We start from the raw sequence: 22,065 nt of genomic DNA, 5'->3' as shown, positions 1-22,065 counted from the left end.
CTCCAATACTAGTGATTTTTTTTTCCCTGATGAATCAGTGTTTTTATCAGTTATTTATAGATTATGACTCTTTGTGGGCATATTGTAGGCACAAAGCCTTTTTACCCACTGTGATCTCTCCCTTGTCTTAAATTCATGTCCCTTTTATTCCCTACATTGTTTTATTTATTTCTCTGATTATGCTTTATGTCACTGAATAGAGTTATAAGCATCTATCTCTAACAGTGCCTACCACATATTGTACCATTAGACAGTTTTGATAAAAGTACTGTTTACATTTGTAAGGCATTTACTTACACATCTAGAACCCTTAGGCCTCATTTCCAAAGCATCTATTTTCGATTGCTTGTAATCTGTTAACAGAATGTGTCCAGCAATGATATGTTGATGTCACCATAATTATATTTCAACAAATATTAATTCAAATTGGATAAGACTAGTTAAAATGATTATTGAAGAGTAGTATCTTAGACAACAGAAATTTTGATATGTAAACTATATATATCATTGTCACGATTGTTTATCCAGGTTTTGAACCATATCCCTATAGGTTCTGTGATGTAGAATTTAAAGCTTTTTTAAAAACTTTTGAAATCACACATGATACTTAAAAAATGTTGAATTTTATGGTACTGTTATAAAAAGCAAGATTATTATTTTTCCCTTTTTCATTCTCTTTTTTGCATTTTTTGTGTTACTATTTTGAGTCAGTAATATTTACACATAGTACTAAAACCAGTGAAGAGTAAATCTCTTAAGCCTCTGTCCATTGTCAGCCTAGTTCTTTTTCCAAGAGGCCTCCATGTTACTGGTTTGCTATGTATCATTCCAGAAATATGTTATGCCTGTATAATGGGATACAGGTGTGTATTTGGCACAATGACAGTATGTGGTACACCTTAGCACCCTGCTTTGCAGTCACAAAAAATGTTGACAATTATTCCATATTTGGTGCATATAAAGCTGTCTCACTTTTTTTTTTTTTTTTTGCCTCACTTTTTGAAATAATAATTTTTTAAATCTGCTTGCCTGCATGCCTTCATAGAGGGTACACTCTGGTCAGCATCTTACTCTGCGGCAGGCATTGAAGCTTTTGTGACAGGTGTTCCAAATTTTAGGGACCAATAAATTCCTTTAACAAGGTAGAACCATTTGAAAGGTTGTTGTTGTTGTTATGTGCCGTGGAGTCGGTTCTGACTCATAGCGATGCTGTACAGGGTTTCCAAGGCTGTAAATCTTTATGGGAGCAGAAAGCCTCATCTTTCTCCTGCGGAACAGCTGGTAGTTTCGAACTGCTGTCCCTGAGGTTTGCAGCCTGATTCGTAACCACTACCCTCGATACCAGAGCTCCTTAGTTGAAAGGTAGAGGAATAATAATAGGAAGTAAAAATATCAGCTTCATTAGTGATGAAAGATGGGTTGGAGGATTGAGTTTAGATGTACAGCCATGGCAGGCTTCCAACTATTTCATCTAGAATTGACCATGACTACTTGCCACCAAATCTTCAAAGCCTGCCCCAGTAAAGAGTGGATCAGAATGTATCCTATATGTAGACAGGCAGATCCAAAGGGAGACAACCAGAAATAAGTGAGCTCAGTGTGACTTTGTTCCTTTTCCTAAACTTGTCATCTGATATGTTGCATCTCCTTTGGAGAGAAGTTTATGTTCTTAATTTTCTTCTTTCCTTCACTCCCTGCCATCTAGTCAACCTAGTCAACTCCAACTCACAGTGACCCTTTGTAGGGTTTCTGAAGTGATAAATCTTTAAGGCAACAGAAAGCCTCATCTCTTCCCTGCATAACCTCTGGTGGGTTTGAATTGCTCACCTTATGGTTAGCAGTCTAGTGTTTGTCCTGCAATATCACCAGGACTCCTCTTTTCTTCTTAACAGGTTTAATTTGAATTTGTGTGAACTACATATTCAAAGAAAGATCTTTGTTTTTTATAAACTTGTATTCCTATGATGTACAAAGTGATGTACATCTTACCATTTTATGTTTCTTTAATCATTGCCTTCAGTTGGAATAATCATTTTAGGCTCATGGGGCACAAGTTCTAAATTTTTTACAGCTAAATATAGAACAAATTAAATTGTAGGAGCATACTTACGACTATCAGTACTCATTGACATATACGAATGGGTGTCAAAAAGTTTGTTGAAAACTTCCATTATCTTTTCATTCCATTTTTTTACATACTTTTTGAAGCCCGTTTTATGTTTTCCATGTATATAATTTTCCATTATTTTATTATTTTTATTTTTTTCCCATTTGTTTTTAAACATTGAATATTATTATAGCTGGAGAATTTATGGAAGTTTGATTATAAACGTTTCTTCTAGAATGATGGTGGTGGTGGTGCTGTTGAATTAGTTCTGACTCATAGTTACCCTGTTTAGGATTTCAGAGGAGCAGCTAGTGGGTTTGAACTGCCAACCTTGTGGTTAGCAGTCAAGTGCTTATCCTATAGCACCATTCCAGGACTCAAACCAGAAAACTCACTGCTATTGAGTTGATTCCAATTCATGGCAACGACAGATAAAATTTTTATAGCCACATCTTTCTCCCATAGTCATTGGTGGGTTCAAACTGCTGACTATTTGATTTACAGCTGAGCGTCTAACCACTCCACCAGCAGGGCGCCTCTGTAGAATGGTGTTATTGTTAGGTGCCTTTGAGTCAGTTTTGACTCATAGCCAAGGAGTGATTGGTTAGTTTGCTGTCCAGTGCATTATCCTATAGCACCATACCAGGACTCTAGAGTGATAGACGGCATTGTTTTGAAAAGAGTGCAGTATTATTTCAGAGGCCTACTGACTTTTTTTTTCAAGTGTTCTAAGTATATTATTTCTTTAAGTATAGATTCGCATCTTAAAATCTCCAGAAAAGGTAAAACCTGGTGAAAGACACTATAATATGGAAAAAAGTTATCCAAATGAAGAAAAAGATGCTTGGGATGTGAAGACGTTGTTGGAGGTAAGTTATGGAATCTTAGATACGACGCTTTTAATCACCAGTAAATTCTTGTTAGTATCACTTTCTGATTTCAAATAATATAATCCTATCTGTATTAATTAAGATATATAGGAGGGACTTCAAAAAGTTTGTGGAAAAATTCCATTATCTTTTAATTACATTTTTTCCATGAACTTTTGAAGTCCCCTCATATTAACAAAAGTAATGAGAAACCAGGAATACTGTACCCCAGCTGATCCAACAGTGACTCCCACCATCTCCTGTAACACAACAAACAGCATAACTGTGGAAAAGAAAAAATGTCATAAGCTATTTTCCTAACTCCGATATTTTTGAGAATAGAATAGAAAATGGTAGGTATTCCTTATATAAATATTTTGCACACCATTTTATTAATTTAGTTCTACCTGAAGCGTATCAGTGGACTTCTTAGAATGAATAATAAAATATGTGTTAGACTAATGAAATATACAAAGGAGATCTGAAATTTTTACAAGAATTAAAATTTTTTGTGTTTTTACTCTAGTGATAAATCTAAAGATCGTAAATAAACATTGTATTTTATAGGGATACTTACCTATTAACAGGGTTCTGCTGCATGGTTCTAGTTCATTGTGGGGAGGGGCAGTAAGAAGTAATGGTTAGAGTTGGGACTATGAGTAGGTGTAGGCTAGGCCTAGGACTTTAGTTATTGTAAATACTATTGTTAGGAATAGGGTTAGTGTTAGGGGCAAGGTTTGGGCCAGGGCTAGGCTTGGTCTAGATTTTAGGGTTCTAATTAAATTTATTTTTGTTTAATTTTTTTTCTTGAAATCTAATTGATTTCCTATTCATTTGGAAGTCCTTTAACTACATTATTCCCTCTTTTTACTTTATGTATTTTGTTGTTGCAACTGTATCTCTGGCTATCGATTTTCATCTAATAGGTCTGTTTTTACTTTGAACACTTTTATATCCAGGTTGAGTCTAGGTGATATTGGTATGTATGTTAATCTCAGGTTGATGTGTGCTATTGTTGGTTCTCTGTCCAAAGAACTTCCTTTAGTATTTTTTGTAAAGTTGGTCTGGTGTTTACAAATTCTTTTAAAATTCATTAGTCTGAAAATGACGTAATTTTGCCTTTATATTTAATGGACAGTTTTGCTGGATATTCTTGGTTGTCAATTTTTTTTCTTTCAGAATTTTATATATGCCATTCCATTGGCTTCTTGCCTGTATAGTTTCTCTTGAGAAATCAGCATAGTCTTTTTACTTCTCCTTTATAGGTAACTTTTCATTTTTCCTGAGCTGCTCTCAGGAGTCTTACCTTGTCTTTAGTTTTGAGAAGTTTGATTATAATATGTCTTGGTGTTCTTGTTTTGGGGGTCTGTCATGTTTGAAATTATTCTTGTCTTTCATCATGTTAAGGAAGTTTTCTTCCAACAACTCCTGTACATATTCTCTGTTTGTTTTTTCCTTTTTGTCTCTTCCTGTTATGGAATTCCTATCATATATAAATTATTCCTCTTGATGATGTCCCACACAAATCTTAGCCTTTCTTTGGATTTTTTTTTTTCTTCTGATTGTCCCTCTAGCAGATAATTATTGAGCCTTTTTTTAAACTTAGTAATTCAGCTTTCCATTAATTCATTTCTATTTCTTTGTCCTCTCAATGTATTATCTATTTCTGAAGTTTTAGTTTTAGTGTTAATCTTCTAGCTTTTTAATTGCTGTTTTTGCATGGTTCACATTTTTTCAATAATTTTGTCAGTTTCTAAAGCTTTCCATACTTTTGTCTCTGTTTTCCATGATTTCATCAGTAGTTTTCTTGATCATTCTCTCAATCCATTAAAGTTGGCTAATTAGCTTTCTTTAAAATTCCTTAGCAGGTAGTTCTGATACCACTTTTGGTGTTATATTTAAGACGCTGTATTTTGGTCACTTGTTTGAGGGACTCTGTTTCCGTGTATAAGCTAAAATTGCCTGTTTTCTTGGAGGCACTGTGGTGTTGTATTTATATTTAGTTGATAATTGTGTACTGGCATATTATCAGGCACTCTTCACCATTCTTCTGGTGGATGTGGATGAACTTAATTCTTTGTTCACTGTTTGTGTAGTCTAGTTCAGGGTGGGTTCATGCATCTCCAGAAGTAGGGGTGTCATGTGAGGTGCCTAAGCCTAGGCAGAGCAGAGACTGTGCAGGAGTGGGGTCACAAGCCGCTGGGTTGGGAGGGCAGGGACTGGTCATACTCCAGCTATCAGGACGGAATCGGGAACAAAGGAGAACTGCACCTTCTTGCTGCCAACCTCTCTCTGCGTCCTGTGCCTGCAGGCTTCTGTGTCAACAGTGCTCGCAAACGTTCACGATGACCATGCCACTCCACACCAGCCCACAGTCCACCATTTTTCTTCTCTCACTGCTCCTGCTCAGCCTCCTCTTCCAGTCGGCTCTCAGTCCCTCGCTGTCCTATCCAGTGATGCTCAGGGTTCCAGGATCACCCTCTGTATCTGCTTCATTTGAACTTCCTTGTCTTTGTTGCAGAGGGTTACCTCAGTGTGTCTGTTTACTCTGCCATCTTGCCCTGGAACCTGCCACATGGTGTTAGTGTCTGAGTTTGTGTATGCTATCATTTGATTGTAAAATAGCTTTCTGTGATTTGTCTTTTAATGTGTTGGTAAGTTGTCGCGCTAATAAATTATGAATTTAGCAGCTTAAACCGTCACTTTTATTATATATATATATACATACCAGTGAAATGTGTGTGTGTGTGTGTATGTATATATATATACATTTTTGTTAACTGCCTGTATAGAGTTTCCGAGGAGCAGCTGGTGAGCTTGAATTTTTGTGGTTCAAACTGACTTTGCAGTCTAGCACATTAACTCACAGTGCCACACCAAGAATCCCAGATAATAGATATATATATAGATAGATAGATAGATACATGGATAGAAATTTATATCAAGGAAATGACTTATAATTCTAGAGTCCCAGATCCCCAGTGGAAGAGACACAGAGAGCCTTTCCCACGTGTCCGTTGTATTGGGAGAAACCACACCCCCCAGAAGCATCCCTTCAATTGATTGGCTGCTCATAGCCATTCTTCATACAGTAAATTATGCCTGTATTAGGTTTCATCACTATGGAAATAAGCACATCTTAACTGCTAAACCAGGAGAATCTTGAGCTAGTCAATTTGACACAGAACCCTAACTATTAACAGCTCATCTGGATTCTTTGCTTAGGATATTAGAGAATGTAGATCAAGTTTTCAGAACTTGAATGAAATGAAAGGATATTACAACTCTTTATCCAGATTGAGACCCATAAAATGCTGTATCAGTATTGTATTCTAACATACCTTATCTTACTTTTTTAATACTAAATGGTAACTTTAGTGAAAAACCACTGAGCTACAACAAATTGCATATATTTTAAATACTTGATGAATTTTGATATATGTGCATGCATGTGACCCTGTCGCCATGATCAGTGTAATGAACATATTAAGTACCCTCTGAAGTTTTCTCTTACCCTTTTGTATTCCCTTCATTTCATCTCTTTATAATACCTTATTTTATCTAATCCACTAACTACCCTGAGACTAGAACCATTAACCATTTTAAAGAGTCTTAGTTAGATTAAATGAGTTACCCATGGTTAGTTGTGCAACAAGAATGGTAGCCAGAATTGAGCAGCCAGATCTTCCAAGTCCTGGAGCAGTTATACCTTCTTACTTCTTTGCTCTTTCCTGGGTTTCCAGTCAGCCCATGTCAGGAGAGAACTAGAAAGGGAAGAATGATCTGCATCTCTAGATGCTTCACTCCAGTGCTCTTCCTTGATGGTCTGCAAAGATTCCCAGAAGTCTCTGCCCCGTTACCATGTTGTTGTTATTATTAAGTGTTGGCCATTTGGTTCCAACTCATAGTGCCCCACATATGGCAAAGTGAAACACGCCTTGGTCCTGTGCCATCCTCACAATCTTTATTATGTTTGAGCCCATTGTTGCAGCCACTGTTTTAATCCATGTCCTTGAGGCCTTCCTCATTTTTGTTGATTTCTTCTTTACTAAATAAGTCACTGGCCCCTCCTGATAACATATCTAAGTGTATGGAACAAAGTTTCACTATCCTTACTTTTTTTTTTCTTTTTCTATTTGCATTTATAAGGGGCATTGGGGCGCTATTTCTTTTTCTCTATTCCTTTTTATTATGATTTGGATGAAAGTTTACAGTCATGCAGTAATTTACACCTATTTTGTTTCATGCCATTGATTGCAATCCCCACAATGTAACTCATTCCACTTCTTTCTGTCTTTTTTGTTTCCATTCATTCTTCTTTCCCATTCCTTCTTGCCTTCTGAACTTTGTCTCTGGGCAAATGCTGCCTTTGTGATCACTAAGAAGCTCACAGCTCCCTAGTGGTGTTCACATTATAGACCTTTCTGTTGTTTGGCTGAAAGTTGAGCCAGTGGAGTGAGTCTAGTTCCAGGCTTCAAGGGCTACTAAGGGCTATAGTGTCTAGGGTTCTGCCAGTCTACATTATACCAGTAAGCCTGGTCTTTTTTGTTGTTGTTGTTATGATTTTGGGTTTTGTTCTGTATTTTTCATGTACTCTATTCAAGACATTATACTGTGATCCTTTTCAGTGCTGTTGATTTGGCTGTACTTTTCCCAAGACAAATGTGGTCATTCTTGTGGTAGTGCATGATACATTCAGTATTCTTCACCAACACCATAATTTAAATGTCTAGTTCTTTGTCAGTCTTCCTTACTCACTGTTCAGTTTTCACATGCGTATGAGGTGACTGAAAATACTTTGGCTTGGTCCAGGTGCACCTTAGTCCTCAACGTGACATCTTTGCTTTAACTCTTTTAAAGAGATTTTTTGCAGATTTTCCCAGTGCAATATGCCATTTGATTTCTTGACTGCTGCTTTCATGGATTTAGATTGTGGATCCAAGTAAAGTAAAATCCTTGACAATTTCATTATTTTCTCTTTTTATTAGGATGTTACTTATTAGTCCATGTGTGAGGATTTTGTTTTTGTTTTTCTGTTAAAGTGTAATCTGTCCTGATGTCTATAGTCTTTGATCTTCATCAGTAAGTGCTTTAAGTCTTCTTTCTTTTCAGCAAACAGTGTTGTGTCTCCTGTATATCTCAGGTTGTTAAATGAATCTTCTCCAGTCCTGATGTTGCCATCTTCATCTAATCCATCTTCTTGGACTATTTCTTCAGCGCTTTCAGAATGCCAGTGTGGCCAATAAAGTGTCTCCTGGGACACCTCACTCCTCATACAGGGCTTTCTGACTTCTTATTTTAAACATTTTAAAATCAAGGATTTTTAATTTGGGACCTCTGGACTGTTAGCAAAGTAAATCCTCTTTAAATTAGTAGGAAAAAAAAATCTTCGCAAATCCCCAGTTGATTTAAGTTGATTTTTAATTTTAATCTAAGTAACATCAAGCTAGGTATCAATACTTGCTTTTTTCCTCTATGTTTAAAATGCCTATAAAGTTCCAAAACCAAAACCAATAAAAAGTAAAACTACAAAACTAATAAGACTGTTAAAATACTTTAAGACCACTTGTCACTGAGTCAGCTCTGACTTCTGACTACCTCATGTGTGTCAGAGGGTTTTCATTGGCTGATTTTCAGAAGTAGTTCACCAGTCCTTTCTTCTGTGGTGTCTCTGGGTGGACTTAAACTTCCAGCCTTTTGGTTCATCACTGAGCCCAGTAACTATTTGCACCCCTCCTGGGATATCTTTTTGATTGCAGGGTACTGAGATTCCCTGGAATAGATTCAAAGCTACTTGAACTGTACAGAATTATAATGTCTTCAGTGCTGTACTATGCATTTTTGACCAGCTGTCTAAAGAACAGTGCTTTAGTTCTGAATAGCTATGAAAACCTTCCCACCTTTCCCTGCTGAGCCATCCTGCTAGGCCACAGTTTGCCTTCTCACCTGTGTAGGTGAATAAGAACCCTAGGTGAAAGGCACCGGACTTCATCCCTTGTGATTCCTGGTAATCAGGCAGTGCTGCTCTGGAATATTTTGCCTAAACTCCTTTTTTCAGATGTAACTCTTAATCTGATTAAGAATACTTGTCTTTCTTTTTTTAAGCAATTCAGCTTTGATATAGCTGAAGAAGCATCTAAAGTCTGCCTTGCACATCTTTTCACCTACCAAGATTTTGATATGGGAACTCTGGGGTTAGCTTATGTTGGTTCTCCCAGAGCAAACAGTCATGGAGGTGTTTGTCCAAAAGGTGAGTTTTTCTATTTGTTACATGAATAGAATGCTGGAGTGGTAGGCTGATTGGGTTATGTTTAAATAATGTATTTAACAAGCCATTTGTTATTTCCTTTCTCCTCTAGCTTATTATAGTACCGCTGGGAAGAAAAATATCTATCTGAACAGTGGTTTGACCAGCACAAAGAATTATGGTAAAACCATCCTTACAAAGGTATGTTTTTTGTTTTTTTCCAGAGAGGTTGGACCATTTTGCAGTCCCACTGGCAATGCAGGAGTGTCCCAGTCTCTCCACATCCCCGCCAGCATTTATTGTCCTCTACATTTTTGATCTTTGCTGTTATTGTTGGTGTGAGATGATACCTCATTCTTGTTTTAATTTGTATCTCTCTAATGGTTAGTGATCATGAACATTTCTTCATATGTTTGTTGGCTGCCTGGATCTCTTCCTTAGTGAAGTGTCTGTTCATGTCCTGTGCCCACTTTTTAATTGGGTTATTTGTCTTTTTCTTGTAGAGGTGTTGTAGTTTCCTGTATATTTTAGAAATGAGTCCCTTGTCTGATGTGTCATTGCAAAGGATTTTTTCCCATTCTGTGGGTTCCCTTTTTACTCTTCTGGTGAAGTCTTTTGGTGCACATAAATTTTTAATTTTTAGTATGTCCTCTCATCTATTTTATCTACTTTTGTTTGTGTGGTTTTCAAAATGTTTTGTAGTCTGTGTATTCCCTGAATTAGTGCCCTCACATTTGTCCCTATTTTTTCATTGATGGCCTTCATAATTCTGGGATTCACATTTAGGTCTTTAATCCGTGTTGAGTTGGTTTTTGTATAAGGCATGAGGTGAAGGTCTTGTTTCAGTCTTTTGCATATCATTTTCCAGTTCTGCCAGCACCATCTGTTGAAGAGACTATCACCTCCCCATGCAATATATTTAGGTGTTTTGTCAAAAGTCAGTTGGCTGTATGTAGATGCGTTAATTTTTGGATTCTCGATTCTGTGCCATTGATCTATGTATCTTTCATTGTACCAGTACCAAGTTGTTTTGAGCACTGTAGCCATGTAGTAAATTTTGAAGTCGGGAAGTGACAGGCCTCCAACCTTATTCTTATTCTTAAGTGTTTTTTGTTTTTTTAAAGGAAAGATTTGAACTTTATTGTAGTAGAACCTCAGTTCTGCTATATCTTTATCCCAGAGAGTGGGCTGATCCTTTTGTAAGCAGCCGTGAGCTAAACAACTGTGCCACCAGGGCTCCTTCATATATTTGGGCAGGTATCCTCTAAAAAGTCACACTTGTTACTGTTTCTGGTTAAAGATATATACAGTGAAACCTGTGCCAGGCTAAATAGGACTAGACTGCCTTGTTTTTTCTGGTCTTGCAAGATTTTTGTCTTTGAGACAGTGCATTCTTACTACTTTTATACTGCAAGTATTAGTGAAAAATATTTGCCTTTTCCTTCTCTGAAAAGTTTCTATCGTACATTGATTCCAGTTTTTGCAGATATATTCTGTGGGGGAAATAAAAAAATTAAAAGCTTATAGAAAATAAAAGTTGCTTGTTAAATAAGCTCCTTTTCAAACCCATTAGGGTCATTGTTTTCTTGAAGACATTCTTCCTGAATCAGCCCACCACCATCAGTTCCTATTAGGCTACTTGCTGTCTAATCCTGCAATGTACTTCTCATTCCAAGATATCCCTGCACTTTCTCATTTCTTACACCTCCTATTCTTTCTCTTTCATGACATATACCATCATTTTGGTGAAGCAAATCCTTTTGGAGCTTTCTAAGAAATAAGAGGGAAATTATTTGAATTTTGCGTATCTGAAAATGTCTTTATTCTACTCTTAAACTTGATTAATAATTTAGGTGGGCATATTCTTGGAACTAATTTGGTGGCTCCTAAAGAGTCTGAAATCATTCTGGCTCTTTATTCTATGTTTGTGATCTGTTTCTCTCATGTGCCGTGGAATATGTTAGGATCTGTTAGGAGCCTGAAATAAATTTATGAGCAATGCATTAGGTTACAAATGACAGAAAATCGAATAAACAGTGACTTAAACAAGGGATTTAATTATCTCATGTGACAAGAAGTTCAGTGATAGCATTCTGTGAGTGGGATAGCAGTCAGTCGTGCAGTCAGGATCCAGGATCTTCCTGTCTTTCCCTCAGCCTTTCTAAGCACTTTTAGGCCTTTGCCCTCATGCTTCTCTGTTACAGGGAGGAGGAGACTGTAGCTAGCCACCTCTTCTCCTTTTTAAATACTCTTCTGCCATCTTCACCCACTCACTTTGTTAGTATCTCATTGGACAGTACTGGTTCACATGACTACGCACAGACTGAAGGGAGTGTGGTAAGGTGGCTATTTTAACTGAGTATATTGCTGCCCTAAGCAGAATTAGGACTGGGGGAAGGATACAGGACGGAGCAGTGTTTTGTTCTATTGGGAATATAGCTGCTATCAGTTGGAACTGACTCGACTTCATCTAACAATAACAAAGTAAGGAAGAAGAGGAGGTCGATACTGAGTAAGAGTGTTTGATACAATAATATTTTGACTGTGATGATATGAAAGGGCTTCAACAAGTTTAAAGCCTCTCAGACATGATGTAGTCCTCCCCACAGTATTTATAGTGCTGCTGTTTATTTTATAAGCCTTCTTTTATTTGGGTGAAAGGTGACTGCCAGGAGTGATTTAGTTGCAAGTTCAAGGGATATTTAGGGTGATAGTGTCGAGGGTTCCCCCAGTCTCTTTTATCAGTTTGCTTAGTCTGGTCTTTTTTCCTTCATTCTATCTAGGACCTTCTGTTATGCCTCTGGTCAGAATTGTTGGTAGTGATAGCTGTGCACCATCTTGTTCTGGTCTCTGGCTAGAAGAGACTGCAGTTTTTGTGGGCCATTAGTTTTGTGGACTAATTCTTCCTTGAGTCTTTTGTATCCTTTCTTTTGTTCCAGATGGGAAGAGACCAATAGTTGTATCTTAGATGTCCACTTGTAAGCTTTTAATATTCCAAATGGTACTCATCAAACTAGGATGTAGAACATTATCTTTATGAACTGTGTTATGCCAGTTACTCGAGTTATCCCAGGTTATACTGAGATGATTGTCCTGAGCGTTCAAACTCAGAAAATCAATCCCGTGAGGTATAGGTAATGTCTTGATCGTATCTGTAATTGTGTCCCTTATGAGAATACGTATATGTTGTTATTAGTGCCCTCGAGTTGGTTCTAACTCATCAGCATCCTTTATTTTAGTGGTTATGAGGACTGTCTGGTGAGTTTGAACCACTGACCTTGTGATTGGCAGTCTTGCAGTTAGCAGTCCAGTGCTTATCCTACAGCACCACACCAGGACGCAAAACAACAGAAGTAATGTTTACATATACATATATATATGTGTGTGCATATAATTTAATATAGTATGACTTAATGTAAATATGGGTGTGGCACTGCAGGTTAATGTACTGCTGGACTGCAAAATTGGTTTAAACCACAAACTCACCAGCCACTCCTCGAAAACCATATACAGGGTCACAGTGAGTCACAACTGACTCAACGGTGCTTAACAACAACAACAAATAACACATTTTTGTACAAATGATAGTACAAAAAGGGGTGTGTGTGTGGTGGCTCTGTATAGTAAGCACAGGACTTAGAACCGCAAGTTCAAACCCACCAGCCACTTTTCAGAAATCCTATAAAGAAAGGGTCACTTTGAGTTAGAACCAATTCTATGCCACTTAATAACAATAGCTAGATAGATAGTCTTATAAATGTATATACACATGTACATATATATGACTCTTCCCCTAACCAGTGTATATTGACTCCTAATTTTGAGTCAGGCTATGGACTATTGAAAGTCTGATTGGGGCTGATTTAATGGGAAGGAATGAACTTTTGTCTTTTCCTGGTCCTGGTATTTCTTCTAAAATTTCGAGCACATGTTCTTTTTGTGGTCTTTATTGATTGTGTCATCTCATATTCTTTGGCTTAGTCATATATATGTATATACATACATACATATATATGACTCTATCTATCTATGTATGTATGTATGTATGTATGTATCTATCTATCTATCCTCACACATATATATACAGTCGTGAGAGTAGGATGAATGGATAGTGGTAATTAGCTAGAGTTAGCTATTTATCAGTACCAGATACTATATCTGGAGTAACTGGTCAGTGTTTTGTTTTGTTTTGAATGTTCCAACACAGCTCATAAGTTATATTCTTATGGTGGCTGGTGGCTGTGTGCCGGTTCTTATAGTACCATTTAATATTACTAAATAGAATAGTTTTTATAATTGATGTAAGTAATCACAACTGTTGTTTGTTTGTTGATTTGATTTATCAGAGTCTTAGTTAAGACAGCATGGGCCAGACTGGCCAAAGTAGCTGATGATTGGATATTGAGATAACATTTTCTCTGCATGATCTTTAAGGAAGCTGACCTGGTTACAACTCATGAATTAGGACATAATTTTGGAGCAGAACATGATCCTGATGGTCTAGCAGAATGTGCCCCAAATGAAGATCAGGGAGGAAAATATGTTATGTATCCCATAGCTGTGAGCGGAGACCATGAGAACAATAAGGTATGTATCATTTGCAGCTTTTTTATGTGGTTAGGACAAGGAAACGAGGCTATGTTTGATTACCATGAGAGCTCAAAAAAAATATTAAATAAATTCCTAGGCATTTCCCTAGGGGTTGAACAGCAGATAACAAAGAACTGAAGCTTAGTTGTGTGTTTTAGAGGGAAGCATGTCCAACTAAATCTGCTTAAAGCTTTCATTTGGGCTGTTTATTAGATTAATTGTGTGTTGATTTGGAAAATTGGTTGGAGTAATTGGTAGGTGCTTTAGATTTCACAGTCTGTTGGGCTCAGGCTTTAGTTGTCGTTTATTTTAACTACACTTTGCATTTTTCATAAACATTTACTATAGCACACATGAAGCGTGCCAGAGCATAAGCCTCATGTAAGAAAGGACAATCCTATCTCTAGTACCTAGTAAAAGTACCTGGAACACAATGAATAGTCACTGAGTGCATACGTGAATGATCCACCATTGATGGTTTCTGATAGAGTACTACTCATTTCAGAATACTGAAAAAAAAAAAAAAAATTCAGAGTCCTGGAGAGTGGCTTGAATGAATTAAAAATATGCATAGATGTTTAGTCTTTTTCATTTCATTTGAAGTTAAGCAGTATCAGACAAAGGTAAAGAAAACATAATGGTTTTGTTGGTAAGTTGGCTTAGTGGGGATGGGGTGAGCTGAAAGAGTCTGACTCTCATTAGGAAAAAAGTAAATGATATCTAATCAAATCTACTACCATCAAGTTGATTCTGATTCATAGCCACCCTATATAGGGTTTCGGAGACTGTAAATCTTTATGGTAGCAGACAGCCTCATCTTTATCCTATGGAGCAGCTGGTGGGTTTGAACTGCCAACTTTGTACTCAGCAGCCCAATGCCTAATCCATAGCACCACCAGGGCTTCTTAAATAATGTATGTTGTTAAGTGCCATCAAGTTGGTTTCTACTCATGTTGACCTTGTTTAGGATTTCCGAAGCAGTACACCTTTGAGGCAGTAGCTGAATCACCAACCTTTGATTTGCAGTCCAGTGCTTATTTACAGAGCCACCATGCTTTTCCCCCAAGAGCTATGGGCTATTAAAAGTCTGATTGGGGCTGATTTAATGGAAAGGAATGAACTTTTGTCTTTTCCTGGCCCTAGTATTTCTTCTAAAATTTCTACCACATGTTCTTTTTGTGGTCTTTATTGATTGTGTCACCTCATTTTCTTTGGCTTTAAATTTGTGTAAGCAATCCTACTGTGCTTTGTATGTTTTGTTTTATTTTTCCTCTGCTTGACGACTTGTGCTGAGAAACTTTTTTCTACACACTTCTGCCCATTCTTCCAGCTTATCAAACGCTCTGTTAAATGTCCTCCTCTTTTTGAAGATTGTATTTGCTTTTCCAATCATATATGCTATAGTTTAGCACTGTCCAGCAGAACTTTCTGGATTGATGGGAATTTTGTAGTTGCTCTACTCAATACAATAGCTGCTAGACATGAGTGACTGCTGAGTACTTGAAATGTGACTTGAGAGACTGAGGAACTGAGTTCTAAATTAAATTCAATTAGTTGATTTTTCTGCTGCAAAAAATGTTAATCATCACATGTAAAAATATATTTATATGTAAAAATGGCTTCAAATTCTTTATTGCCACCACATCAATAATCCGGAAATGAAATGTTGCATTAATTAATACAAAACCTTTCTGTTCATAACTGAAACTTAAAAAAAAAAAAATGCTTATTGTGAAAGCAGATACAGTAAATTAGGTTCCCGTTTAACAATTTTGCACAAATTGTTCAGTGACCTCAGTTATATTTTTTGCAATATGTCATTATTTTCATTCATTCTGTTTGGTTGCACCATTTCCAGTTCTCATTACTATGGTCTGAGGTGAAACTGAAGTGTTTTTATCATTCTGAAGAGTACTGTGGAGGTCCTACCCTAAGAAATAATTACACTTGGGTGGTACAGATTTTTACCAAAACAAAGAGAAATGGAGGATAAGCAGTTGCAGGGGATATTTATGTGCACCCAAACGCCTTGTGAGATTTGTTTTTTTTTTGGTTTGGAGGTTTAGGGTCATGGTTTCATGAGACATTCCAGTTAACCAGCCTATCACCATTTTGTGCTAGGCTATTCTACTCTCTGGAGTCCTGGTGTGGTGCTGTGGGCTAATGTATCAGACTGCAAAGTCATTTGAACTGCGAGGTTGGTGATTCAAGTTTACCAACTGCTCCTTGGAAGCCCTATACAGGGTCACTGTGGGTCAGAATGGACTCCACAGCACTTAACAACAACAATTCTACTCTCTAATCAATTGCATAGTGCCCGGGGTCTTAAAAGCTTCCAGGTGTTCATTAAAGGTACAACAATTGGTGTTTTTACTCTCCTGGAACAACTGAGGAAGAAAGCGAGGAACAGGAAGAGAAAACAAAATGCATGGCTAATTGCCTCCATGAAGGAACTACCTCTTTTGCCAGGAGACCAAAAGAACAGGATGCTGTCCATCTACCATGACTGAACATTTTCATCAAATTTCTACAGAAGAATCCTGAGCAAAGCAGAGGGTGGGGGCATTAGTAAAATGTGGGACAGATTTGAAAATATTCTTGGAATTCAGACCTTCTGGAGCCATTATGGCTGGACGACCTTCTCACCCAAAACTCTTGGCCCTGAGATAACCTTAAACCAGAAAATATCCCCTGAACTCTTTGTTAAACCAAACAATAAGCTTATTTAGTCAAGAATGTTTGCCTTAAACATCTTTTGAAAACCTATTTATTGGGAACAAGTTGACAACAGCAACTGGAAAAGTCAGAAGGGAAGCTTAGGAGGCAATGAGCTCATGGTAATGGGGGTGGACAATTGAGGAAAGGCGGGCCAGAATGACTGCACTACTTGAAGAATGTAATCAGTGTCATTGAATGTAATCAGTGTCATTGAATTGAACATGTAGAAATTGACTTGTTAAATGTTTTGCTACGTATACTTGCAGCAACAATAAAAAATACAAATACTCCTCACTTATTGGCTATGCTGTTACCCAACATTTCACATTTATGACAGTGGTAAAAAAAAAAAAATTATCTATTTGTGCATTAATGATATATATCCAGTGGTAATAAACAATGAAATGTGGTGTGAGAGTAATATTGGCTGTGATGTTTAAGGTTATGTGTCACCGTGGTTGGGCCATCCTTCTCAGTGGTTTGACAGTTAGGCAGTGATGTAACTTGGCAGTCATGTAATGGTGTAGTTGTCTCTATTTTGTGGTATGATGTGGTCATCTTCCATTTTCACATAATTTGATTTTTGCATAGCAACCTGGACTTTGGAACCAAGCAAGTCAATAAGTGAGGAGGGGGTATCATATACAAGGAGGCTTCAAAAAGTTCATGGGAAAATTCTGTCATCTTCAGTCCCCCTTTTTTACAAACTTTTTGAAGACCTCTCATATTTATATATATATATTTTTAAAAGGTAAGAAAGGACTACACTAACTTTCCCTAAAATTTCTTCCCTCTCTTCTTGGTAAGTTTCCAGTGGTTTGGAAAAAGGAATAAATTGTTGTTGTTAAGTGACATTAAGTTGGCTCTGACTCATAGCAACCCTGTATAGGGCTTCCAAGGAGCTACTAGTGGGTTTGAACCCTGATCTTGCAGTTAGCTGTACAGTGCTTATCCTACAGCACCACACCAGGACTCTCATTCCCTAGTAAGATCTCCAAATTTAAAAGGGGGCAAAATGTGCTTCTGTACTCTAAAGTTGGGAACGTAGGGTACAGACTCCCTTTGAGTCACTGTTCAAGTATAGAACAGTAATTAAACTTTGAAATGAAATGTGTAGATAATAATTTACAATTTCATTTTTTTTAATTTTAAGTTTTTATTGTGAGGTTTACATAGAAGAATATCAGTTTTACATTTATCCTATCTTATTTCGTTTCATTACAAGGAGTACAGTCCCCTCCATGCATCATCAAATAACCAAAGGGTACACCCCACAGGCCCACCCTGAGACCATCAGCACACAGCCCCTCCCCTCTCTGAGTCCAGTGTCCTCAGCTGCTCCATCTGTCCACATCATCGTCTCTGTCTCCATCCCTGGTGTGTCTGCCTCTCTGGGTAGGGTCCCGCTCCCTACTCCTCTCACTCGATGGTCCCAGGGACCTCTACTCCTGGGCTGCAAAATCAGTCACTCCCTTCCTTTTGTCAAAAAACATCTACCTCTATTATTTCCTACCCTCACAGTCAGTCCTGATGGCAATTATTCACTATGTACCACAAAAGTCTTATCCCCATTTCCTTTTGCCAGCCCGGTCCCAACAGATTGGAAATCATTCAGTGGAGGTTCTACCTGCCCCTGCCCCATCTGGAACTAGGCTCCCTCTTGAAAGCTTATAAGCCAGTTACTTCGTGTCTTTATAGGCCCCCCATTTTGGGTAGCCAATGTCTAAGTTGCCCATCCCTGTCAACCCTGTGTACTGAGGGGGTGGGAGTGATCCTTGTTGTAAAGATTTGTTCCCTTTTTTGAGCTACTACATCCATAGGTGTAGGCCAAGTTCATCAAATTGTCGTAGGTTGCTTTTTTTTTTCCCCCCTTTCTTTCTTCTTCTAGTTAAGTTCTGATCATCCAGCCATCAAAGCTAGGTCAGGTGGGTACTATCTGAAAGTATGGGTGTTCTTGTGCATCTCCCCTCATTTCATATCAGCTGGACGCTTCACTCTTTGCTCTAGTCCTCTGTGGCCATGTCACTGCCTCTGGGCCCAGGAGTCCCTGGGTGTTGCCATACTGCTGGCCATCCAGGTCTCCACCCAGGTTCACAGGAGTCTATTGAATGTGGTCAGACTTAGCTCGCAACTTCATTGATCAACATGGTCACCAGGTCACCTGCCTGTCACCTGCAGGTCACCTGCCTGCTCATGTATTCCCCTTGAGTCTCAGTCTTGGAAGGGAGTTTGCTCTGAGGGGTCCCGACCACTTGCGTTGATGACTACTTATTCTTGTAGTAATCAATCAGACTTCCATTATTGTTTCAGATTTTTATTTCACAGATTATCTTCTGTTCTTCTGGCCTCTCCAGGCTGGTCTACTCATCCTTTCCAGTGGAAATTTCCTACCTCAGTCGGTTCTGAATGGGGTTCTGAATTCTACCTATGGTCTTACGCAATGTAAAGGGTCCGCAGGAAGTTTCTTTCACTGAGCAACTTCTAGCCCCCTTTAAGGTATTCCAATCAGTTGTAGGCTGAAGACGGACTTACAAGCTTTTTGTAGTGATGTTTCTGGCTATTCCTATTTCCCTACCTCAAGTGTCTATTTTACAATGGTAGGCAAGGGAAACCAATATTCAAAGGACAGCCAACATCTTAACATTATTGCCCTCTTTTACCCCTTCAAACCATGTCTCAAACTCCGTATCCCAGAGCCCTGTTGTTCCAAGGTTGTGCATACCTCATCATTTACCTCTGTCCCACTTAGCCCATGTGAACCTGCCTAACTTATTCTCCCATCAGCCTTGTTTTTCCATTCCTCTTCCCCTTCTTGTGTATTGTCTTCCCCTGCCACCCCCCCAGCACCCAAGTTATTCTGTGTATATTCCCTACCCTTGTGATCTATCTTCCTCTTCCTCCCCTCCTCTTATCCCATACATCCTGGTGATCAGCAAATATACATATAATTTCCCCTCCCCCCCTTTTTAGGGTGGGTTCTTTTTCTTAGTCTTTTACAATAATGGTCCTATGCATAATTTCTCCTTTTGTGACTAATTTCACTCAGCATAATGTCCTCAAGGTTCATCCATGTTATGCTGTGGCTTGCAGCTTCTTTGTTATTCTTCAAGGTAGCACAATGTTCTGTTGTGTGTATGTACCAGTTTGTTTATCCATTCTTCAATTCACTTTGGCTGCCTCCATCTTTTTGCTATTGTAAATAGTACTGCTATTGTCGGGGACCTGCCTCGACATAGGGGTTCGGTTCACGAGGGTTTGGTTCACGAGGAGGGGAGATCCAGCGGCGATAGGGATAGCGAAAGAATACACAGACAAACAGAAGAAGGGAGACAATGCGGCACCCCAAAGCCAGGGTGGATACATCACTGGTGGGCAGGCTTGGGAGTACAGGCATCATGGCCTCTGCAGGCAGCAACTCACTGCCCTGCCATCTTTACTGCGTGCCCTCCATCTTGTAACGCACTGCAATCTTTACTGCATGCCTTCTAACCCGTAATGCACACCTGGGGAGGCCCGGGCCTCTGTTTTATTTAGGGGAGGAGCTTCACACCAAGCTGGGAGGGACTTAGGCAAGGTACAGCTGCATCAGTACTTTTCCAGACATTCAGGTAACTTTACATCATACTTTGCTGGTTCGAATCCCAGGCCAGCAACTTGGATTCTCAGGCCCAATTAACATGTCTATAGCCCCTGAGCTCAGTTGGGGGAAGGTGAGAGGTAAGGACAAAAGCTTGGGCGGAGTCCCGCTGTTTTGGCTTCCTGAGCCAGGTCTGCAGGAGGACTCCAGTCGCCCAGGTGAATGGGCTGCACCTGGAAAAGGATTACATAGGATGGGTTTTTTGTCTGTAGAACAAAGAACCGAGAAGGAGCTAAGATATTTTTAGTTAATCCTTTGGAGAAAGGCTTAACCTTGCAACCTTTAGTCTCGGCTTTAGGAAAATATCACATTTATCTGTGGATTATCAAGAGCTCCGTGTATTAAATTAATACATGTAACAATATTAAGATGAAAAACAATTTGCCATTAACTGCCAGTGGCCTCATTTGTTACACTTGGGCCTATAGGGCCTCGAACCTTTGACCAGTCTTACACGGTCCACAACATGCTATGAACATTGGTGTGCATATATCTACTTGTGTTGTGGCTCGTGTTTCTTGTGGGTAAATACTAAGTAGAGGAATTACTGGATCATAAGGTATTTCTATTTCTAACCTTTTGAGGAAGTGCCATATTGCTTTCCAAAGTGGATGGACCATTTTGCAATCCCACCAACAATGTAGGAGGGTCTCAGTCTCTCCACATCCTTGCCAGCATTTATTGTCCCTGACTTTTTTGATCTTTGCTGTTATTGCTGGTATGAGATGATATCTCATTGTTGTTTTGATTTGCATCTCTCTAATGGCTAGTGATCGTGAACATTTCTTCAGATGTTTGTTGGCTGCCCAGATTACAATTTTATTTTTAAATAGACTGTATGGAATATCATGACTCTTAATAATAATCTCAAGTATTTGAAAACTTTAAACATGGATTGTTCATATGAATAGGGAAAGAGAAAGACATGAAACAGCAACAAAACCTGTTGTACCTTCCTGGGTCGTTTTATCTAGGAAGTGCAGCCAGTGCCTCATCCTAGCTATCACTAATGCAGTGCTGTGCAGGAGCAGTGAAGGAGACTGAGTCCACAGCTCTCAGCTTGGACCAGCCTGCTTTTCTTCTTCGTAGAATTTCCTGGGGTGTTTGGTTTCAGGATTTGTATATGAAAATATGAAGAGTTTTGGGTTTTTAACCAAATTCATTTGGATATGTCATTTGGAGGGACCAGCCCCTAGAAAAGGATCTCATGCTTGATAAAGTGGACAGAGGGAAAGAGGACGACCTGCAACAGTGGCTACAACAATGGGCTTGGACATAGGAACTGGACTGGAGAGTGTTTTGGTGTACATAGGGTTGCTTTGAGTTCGAACCACCTTGATGACACTTAGAAACAACCACCGAATTCATACCAACCTTTTAGCATTCCACAGAGGGAGCCACTCCACTCCATATGGAAAGGTGACAATAATGGGCCCTGGACATACCTCTAGAGTAGCTCTGTGGTTTTTACTATTTAAGAGTTTGTATTTTGCAAGTGTAAACAAATGGGAATGGGTTTTCATTATGTTACTTTTGGTCCTATGTGGCCCTTTCCCCCTTAGATGTTTTCAAACTGCAGTAAACAGTCAATCTATAAAACCATTGAAAGTAAGGCCCAGGAGTGTTTTCAAGAACGCAGCAACAAAGTGTGTGGAAACTCCAGGGTGGATGAAGGGGAAGAATGTGATCCTGGCATCATGTACCTGAACAATGATTCCTGTTGCAATAACGACTGCACATTGAAAGCAGGGGTTCAGTGCAGGTGAGAAATATCCAAACAGTGAGTTGTGGGGGGTTTGTGTAACCGAGTCCAACAAGCTGCAGACTGAGAATGCATGGGGTTTAGAACAAATTAGAGTGTGGGTGGGTTGTGGCTATATGTACCCTTAAGAGCAAG

The 22,065-nt window shown here is 38.7% G+C and overlaps 1 protein-coding gene across 2 annotated transcripts in view; it reads left to right on the top strand.

Moving 5' to 3' along the window:
- Positions 1–22,065, top strand: part of ADAM17 (ADAM metallopeptidase domain 17) — a 105,404-nt gene that overhangs the window by 71,049 nt on the left and 12,290 nt on the right. For both annotated transcript variants that reach the window (XM_006863985.1, XM_006863986.1), the window contains exons 8-12: positions 2,863–2,976; positions 9,082–9,226; positions 9,336–9,424; positions 13,658–13,810; positions 21,731–21,930. In XM_006863985.1, the coding sequence (XP_006864047.1) occupies positions 2,863–2,976; positions 9,082–9,226; positions 9,336–9,424; positions 13,658–13,810; positions 21,731–21,930 (701 nt within the window). The remainder of the gene's footprint in view (positions 1–2,862; positions 2,977–9,081; positions 9,227–9,335; positions 9,425–13,657; positions 13,811–21,730; positions 21,931–22,065) is intronic.

Source organism: Chrysochloris asiatica, unplaced genomic scaffold, assembly GCF_000296735.1.
Source record: "Chrysochloris asiatica unplaced genomic scaffold, ChrAsi1.0 scaffold00058, whole genome shotgun sequence".
Classification (NCBI taxonomy): domain Eukaryota; kingdom Metazoa; phylum Chordata; class Mammalia; order Afrosoricida; family Chrysochloridae; genus Chrysochloris; species Chrysochloris asiatica.
This window is presented reverse-complemented; position numbering and strand designations above follow the sequence as displayed.